The sequence below is a fragment of the Lathyrus oleraceus genome, chromosome 6 (genome assembly GCF_024323335.1).
Source record: "Lathyrus oleraceus cultivar Zhongwan6 chromosome 6, CAAS_Psat_ZW6_1.0, whole genome shotgun sequence".
NCBI lineage: Eukaryota > Viridiplantae > Streptophyta > Magnoliopsida > Fabales > Fabaceae > Lathyrus > Lathyrus oleraceus.
In genome coordinates, this window is record NC_066584.1 from 6587501 (window position 1) to 6595642 (window position 8142).

Here is an 8142-nt window from a genome sequence, read left to right on the forward strand (position 1 = left end):
AATTTTTAACTGATGCGCCAGTTGAACTGACGCATCCAATTAAGCTAGAGAGGAGACACCCAGAGCTTTGGCGTATGCATGCAAATCTAATGTATGTAGGCGTCATGCTTCTTGGCCATGCATGCTTGGTGTCACATGCATTGGCGCATGCATACACTATGTATGTGCCAATGCATGTGGCGCATGCACCTTTAATTGATTTTTATTTTTAAATTTTAGATGTTAAGTTTATAATTAATTAAAAAAATATTGAAAATAAAAATTATATTTATATTATAATGAAAAATTTACATGGAATTGACAAGAAATCTAATGACTCACCTCATTGAAACGCTCCCTGTTCCACATCTAGGTGCGTTAGTCTGTCTTCGAGGTCTCCCACGATTTTTCTGAGATGTTTTGGATCTTTGAGTGCTGACATGATCCAATGGTGGTTGGTGTGAAGGTCTGGTGTAAGGTCCAGCAATATTTGATAGATGTGTCAACATTTGTCCCCAATAGCTAGGGGGTTGTCGCCAACGGCGCTTTCGTAATTGAGTTTGGTGCCCATGTTGTGGTAGTTGGGTCGTTGTGATTAGGTGAATTGTGGACGATATGGTTGCCCGAATTGGGACATTGAATCAGTTTGAAAACGAATCAGTGGTTCATGGGGTGTACTATAGTCAAACAATGGTTGAGCATTGTGACAATCCATCGTTAAAGGTGAGTACAATAATCTCGCATATTGTATCACAATACAACTATACTCCACCATATAGGAAGGCTTGGATAGCTAGGACAAAGGCGGTTGAAAAAGTGTATAACAATTGGGATGAGTCTTACAAACAACTTCCAAAATACTTGGTGGCTCTTAAACAATATGCTCCAGGGACTACTGTCAAGTTGAAAACGTTGTCGGCGTATACCCTAGACGGAACTTGTGCTATTGGAAATGGAATATTCCACCATCTCTTCTAGGTGTATCAACCATGCATCAAAGGTTTTGCTTTCTGTAAACCTATTATACAAATTGATGGTACATGATTGTACGAAAAATATAAAGGAACGCTATTGATGGTAGTGACACAAGATGGCAACAACAACATTTTTTCAATCGCTTTTGCCATAGTTGAAGGGGAGACTGCTGATGGATGGAGTTTTTTTCTAAAAAATCTTCGATTGCGCGTTGCTCCTCAACCTAACTTATGTTTGATCTCTGACCGACACCCTTCAATAGTGAGTGCCTACAAAAACATTGATAATGGCTGGAAGGATCCTCCGTTGACGCATGTCTAATGCATTAGACATATCACTCAAAATTTTATGCGAGAGATCAAAGACAAAATGTTGCGGAAGAAGGTTGTCAACGCAAGTTATGCATTAACAGAACCTTCTTTCAAACACTACCGCGAAGACATCAGATTGTCTAATGCAGATGCAATACAATTGATCGATAGTATTCCATTAGACAAGTGGACTAGGGCACACGACAACGGTCAACGTTGGGGCCACATGACAACAAATCTTGTGGAATCAATGAACTATGTCTTCAAAGGCATCTGAAACCTACCTATAACCGCTTTAGTGCAAACAACATATTTCAGGCTAGGGGCGCTGTTTGAGACTAGATGTTTCAAATGGAGTTCAATGTTACAATCTGGACAATTGTTTAGTGATGCTCCAATGAAATTCATTAGACACGAAGCTGCCAAAGCTAACACACACGTGGTCACGGTGTTTGCCCGTACTAAGGGTTGGTACATTGTTGTCGAGTCCATAGATCACAATGAAGACATGTCGATGGGACAATAAAGAGTGAAACTAGATAGAGGTTGATGCGGCTGCAGAAAGCTCTAAGCCTTTTGTATGCCTTGCTTCCATGTCATTGCAGCATGTTTAAAGGTTCAAATGGATTTATCCTACTTACTATCTGACGTTTACAAAGTCAGAAGTCTATCCAATGTTTACAAAATTAACTTTTCAGTTGTTGCAAAAGAGGATTACTGACCTAAATATCAAGGGGACATTCTCTGGCACAATGAGGTTATGCGAAGAAAGAAAAAGGGCCGACCAAACAACACCCGTATTCGAATCGAAATGGATACGATGAACAAAATGGTTCGATTATGTAGTTCATGTCGTCAGCCCGGTCACAATCGTACTAACTGTCCCAGTGTTGGAACAAGCAAAACAAGATAACTTTACATGTATCTCTTTTGCTTTATATTAAAAACAATATTTATTTCATATGATAACTTTGTGAGAAAATATCATCACAAACAAATACAACACATTCAACACATAAACAACACAACAGACTACAACAAATAAAATACCATTACTATATTCCAAAGTCGAATCTTTATCGGAGGTTGCACTGCTGAAAAAATTAAATCGACATTTCTCTTGTGAATGTATTCAGACATGATTAAAGAATAAAAAATTGAAGGAGATTGAAGTAGAATGAAAGAAAATGGGGTTGGGGTAAGAAATAGTTTGCAAAAAAAAATGGGAGATACACATGTTATTTATAGATGAACCATAAAATGCATGCGCCAATGTCTTATGCATCACACACACATGACAATTGGGAGTATGCGTCAGTTTCAATGACGCTTCATCTCTAACTTAATTGAATGCGTCAATTTTAATGGCGCTTCCTCTCTAACTTAATTGAACGCATTAATTAAAAAATGTGGTTATTTTTGTATATTTTTTTAAATTTTGGTTATTTAGATATTTTAATTGAAAATGTCAATTATTTTTAGAAAAATTCTAATATAGATACTATATTTTAGACAGAAAAGAAATAAAAGAAACATATCTGTAAATACCCAGATCGAATGTTGCTACCATTGCCACCAGCGAAGCAGTTGACGACGACTCTCAAAACCACTCTGACTTTTTAGGGTTCCGATCAACCACCAATGGCGGGTCGTAGAGATGCCTTACTCACCAGAGACAAAAACCATTCAATCACCGCATCTCGAATCGCCGTTGCCATTTTCGTCGGTGTTCTTCTTGGTTGTATCTTCGCTTTCTTCTCACCACATGGATTCTTCACTTCCATTCCAACTCCTCAAATTCTCAATCACAAGGTAGTTGTAGCTCATTTCTACTTATTTAGAAAACTCAGTAATTGCTATTACATCATTTCAATTTTCCTATATTACTTCAAAGTTTGAAATTTTGCTACTCTAAATTCAGGAAACCTCATGATTTGTTATGATCACATGCAATATTTACTTTTGATTTGTTATTCAATACTATTTTACACTATAAAGTGAGTTACTTAATTTTCAAAAATAGAAACTGAATTTCTTGCCTTAGAGGATTTGAGTCCATTCAATTAATAGTTTGTGTTACATCCACATCCGTTGATTTTCGAGTCGAGACGATTGAGATTACTTATTTTACACTCTAGAGTGAATTGTTCATTTAGTGGAGCTAAATTCAAACGGAAGTTTAGTTAGTATTCTATTTTAGTTTTTATTTTGTTTGTTAGATGGCTTTGTCTGCTTGTGAATCGCCGGAACAACTTAGTGCGTTGAAGTTGAATATTCAATCTGCTAAAGAGAAGAATTCTGACTTGAAGAAGGAGGTGAAAAGTCTAATGGAAAGGTTGCGTTTGGCGGAGCAAGGAAAGGGTCATGCGAGGGAACAATTTGCTGTGCTTGGTGAGAATCACAAGGCTGGTCCTTTTGGTACGGTCAAGGCTCTAAGAACAAACCCTCCTGTTATTCCTGATGAATCAGTGAACCCTAGATTGGCAAAACTCTTGGAGGAAATTGCTATCTATAAAGAGGTTGTTGTTGTTCTGGCTAATACTAATGTGTTGGAAATGTTGCAAGTATGGTTCACCAATGTCAAGAGGGTTGGGATTCTTAATTATTTGGTTGTTGCATTAGATGACAGAATCGAAGAGTTTTGTAAGTCGAATGATGTTCCTGTCTATAGAAGAGATCCCGATCAAGGCCTTGATTTGATTGCCAAGTCGGGTGGGAACCATGCTGTTTCAGGATTGAAATTTCGTATTTTGAGAGAGTTTCTACAACTGGGTTACAGTGTTCTCCTCTCGGATGTTGATATTGTGTATTTGCAGAACCCCTTTGATTATATTTATAGGGATTCAGATGTGGAGTCAATGTCGGATGGTCATAGTAATCAAACGGCTTATGGATTTAATGATGTCTTTGATGAACCTTCTATGGGTTGGGCTAGATATGCTCATACCATGAGAATATGGGTTTATAACTCTGGCTTTTTTTACATAAGACCTACACTTCCTTCAATTGAGCTTTTGGACCGCGTTGCCGACCGGCTTGCTAAAGATCATAAAGCATGGGATCAGGCAGTTTTTAATGAAGAACTCTTTTTCCCTTCACATCCTGGTTATGATGGGCTTCATGCTGCAAAGAGAACAATGGATATGTACCTTTTTATGAACAGTAAGGTTCTGTTCAAGACTGTGAGAAAAGACGGCAAACTCAAGAAGTTGAAGCCTGTGATTGTGCATGTTAACTACCATCCTGATAAGCTTGAAAGGATGAAGGCTGTAGTCGAGTTCTATGTCAATGGGAAACAAGATGCGCTCGACAGTTTCCCAGATGGTTCTGATTAGAGCAGGAAATCAAAATCCACACGGTTCTAACTCAAAAAAGATTGGTATGCGCTAATTGTTGTGATACAGTGGAAGTCTTGTTAATTTATCTGAGGATCGATTTTATCTCATTGTACTTTCTGTTTTACAGTATGTCATATTTGATTATTAGACTAGTTTCTGTAATCTATCATCTTAACTTTGTATATCTCTTCTTGTGTGTATGTAGTTGGAATTTAATGTCTCCGCAACAAAGTTGTTGTTTTTTCCTTGGCTAAGTGGTTTGTCTTTTGACACATATGTGCCCAAGTCTCATATTTTTGTCCTATATTATCTACTATATCTGGGCTTTTAGTTGTTCTTCTCCTCACATCTCATCTCGAAAACAACAATAAAATAAAATAAAAAGTCTAATTTGAACATATGTTTTATGAAAGAAATTAAAAATAACTAAGATTTGTTTGTTGAAGTTTGAAATCCTGAGAGCATTTTTGTCTTTCTTCTTCCTTCTCTTGTGTTAAATTAGCTCTTAAATATTTAAGAGATTTGTGTGACGGTTGAGAATTGATTTTTGCATTATATTTTTAGTTTATTTTCTTTCTGTTTTCTTGTGTGTTTTTACTGTTTTAGTTCGATTTTATATTATTTTGATGTTTTCAGCTAATAAGTGTCGAGCAAAATTGAATCGTAAAAGATAGAAAATCGCGCGTTGGGTAAGTCATTCAAGCACTAAAGACCCGAGACCAATATGATTTGGCCCTGTCAGCTGAAACAGACCGTGTTGGTCCTTGAAGGTGCGCACCCATAGTAAAAATTTGATGACAACACGATATGGCCGTGTTGCTTGACACAGTCGTGTTACCTGACACGGTATGCCCGTGTCAGCTGACATTGGCCGTGTCAGTTCCAGTTTCTGCTGCAAACTTTGGCATTCCGTAACATTTTCACGACTTCTAGACTTTTAAAATTATTTTTTCTCATCCATAAGTGACCATTTATGATAGTGCATTCCGTAACATTTATGATTAAGAGTTTTTGGAACATTTTTGTGACTTTTGGACATCCATAACCTCCCAAGACTTGATGGTAGTGGGTGTTAATGATTTTTGTGACCTTTGGAAGCTCAAATCCGACTCAATTCAATGCGTAGTGATCAATTATTGTATTAACACGAATTTAAGGTGATTAAAATGATAATTTTCTATAAATAGGATTAGTTTGAGAGAAAATGGAAGAGACCTAAGGGTGACACTTAGGTACCATCCACCAGTTGCTATTTTTTCTCTTATTGTTTGCTTCTACTTTGTAGTTTTTGTTCTTACTTGCACTTGTAATTGTTCAACAACTTTGGTATAATAATTATTTTCTTCTTTATTTTAAGTTTATTTCCATTTAGTTTTGTTGTATTACTTTATTTTATTCCAATTGTTTGATATGCCTTAAATATTGTTTGATTATTGTTTACTTCACCATGTGTGAGTAGTCCTATAAGGACAAGGGGTTGTGAGAGTCTATCGAGAGTCTATCTCATGACAACTCCCAATTGATTAATCCAATATAAATTACGAGAATCTTAAGTCCTTTTTTATTTTAAAATTTGAGATTCAGAAACAAGTCTATGTCGGTTGCGAAAGCAAAGACAACATAGACATGATCATAGTCCAAAAGGATATGCTTCGATGTCTTGACCGTCGATTTCTAAACAATAGAGCAAGGAGATGTTCGTCATGACAAGATGACTTACTTTTTATTGAGAAAGCCGCTTAGTCGTAGCACACCTAGTTGTGCACACCATGAAAGTGGGTGACACACACTTTTATCTACTTTTCTAAAAAAATACTTTGATATTATCGTAATCAAACATGGATAATTATTGGGGTGAGTCTAGATAGACAATCATAAATCCGGTGTCCTATTTTTGTTATTTGTTAATTTCGTTTCACTTTCCACCAAACAAATCACTATTGCAATCGTTTTAGCTAAACAATGTTATAATATAATTTCAATACTTATATACATCTTTCTGTGTGTTCGATTTTTTTTACTACTTAACATTACAATGCACTTGCGGTATAGCATATGTCAACCGCATAAACAAATAAATAAATATTTTTCATGACTATAACTAACAATAATCATAACAATAGCCATAACTATGTTTAATACATAACCTATGTTCCACTTTTATATCAACTTCCTTCAAAGGATCAATCACTCCTTTTGATTAAAAATATCAAAAATATCAAACATTTAAAAATTTAAAAATATCAAACATAATGGATAATGAATCATGAACAACTACTTTTTATTTATATGATATGAAAGCTCATCTTTTATATTTTTATGTGAGAATATGAAAATGAATCTAAACCATTAGATTTAATGAGTGAGAGGAGAGAGAATTATGATGGTCAGAAAAATAATATTTTAATTTAAGTCATTTATTTTATCAATGGAGAAGAGAGAAAATTAATTGAGAATAAAAATGACACATAATCTCATCAATTTAATTTAAATCTAATGGTTTAAATTCATTCTCATGTTCTCACATAAATTATCATTCTCATAGTATATATATAATAATAAATAAAATATAATAAATAAAAAATAATTTGTGTAATTTTAAAATTTTAAAATAAAATTATAAATAAGTTAACTTTTTCCTAAAAATATAATTATAAAATGAAAAAATAGTAATAATATTCTTAATTATTTATCATATAGAAAAAAAAATAATGAAATGAAACAAAAATAAATAGAAATATCATTTTAAAAAAATAAAAATATTGTTATTAAAATTTATAAAATTTATTGATCGTATTACTAGGTGTAAAAGGTAAAAATAAAAATATTGTTATTAAAACAAAAATGAATAGAGATCACTTTTTACCTTCACGCGAGTAACTCCCATTTCTAGGGTGAGATTCATATCGACGATGAGAGCCGCATATTTTGCCTGATTGTTGTTGGTTGTGAACTTAAATTTCAGCGTGTGCTCAATAACTATGTCTCCTGATCCTTCGAGAAGTATTCTTGATCCACTTCCTTTCATATTGAAGGCGCCATCTACGAACAAGGCCCATTTTGAAGGGGCCCTTCCTCTATGGGTGAATTGAGCTCGGTGACGAAGTCGGCTAAGGCATGGGACTTGATGCTTCCCTTTGGGACATATTTGATGTCGTATTCTGATAGTTCTATGGATCAAGATGTAATTCTTCCTACCAGGTCGGGCTTCTTCAAAACCTACTGGACGAGGTAGTTAGTTTTTACCAAGATAGTATTCCCTTGAAAGTACGACCTGAGTTTTCTTGCGGCCGTCACGATGGTCGATGCCAATTTTTCAATCTTTTGGTAGCGCATTTTTGTGTCTTTGAACAATTTGCTTACGAAATACATGGGTTTCTCTTCCTTGTTTGTCTCCTGGACTAAGACTGAGCTCATCGCCTGTTCAGGGACTGAGTGGTAGAGGAGTATGGGTGAGTATCAAAGACGAGGAGAGGAATTCCTTGACTTTAGAAAAAGCTTATTCATACTCGACAGTCCATTCGAACCTCTCCTTTTTA

At 35.2% G+C, this 8142-nt stretch overlaps 1 protein-coding gene across 1 annotated transcript; it reads left to right on the forward strand.

Moving 5' to 3' along the window:
- Window positions 1–2773: 2773 nt before the first annotated feature.
- LOC127091918 (arabinosyltransferase RRA2) lies at window positions 2774–4857 on the forward strand. The gene is made up of 2 exons (XM_051030657.1): window positions 2774–3077; window positions 3485–4857. The coding sequence occupies exons 1-2, from the start codon at window positions 2907–2909 to the stop codon at window positions 4598–4600; spliced, it is 1287 nt and encodes a 428-aa protein (XP_050886614.1). The 5' UTR covers window positions 2774–2906; the 3' UTR covers window positions 4601–4857.
- The last annotated feature ends 3285 nt before the right edge of the window (window positions 4858–8142 follow it).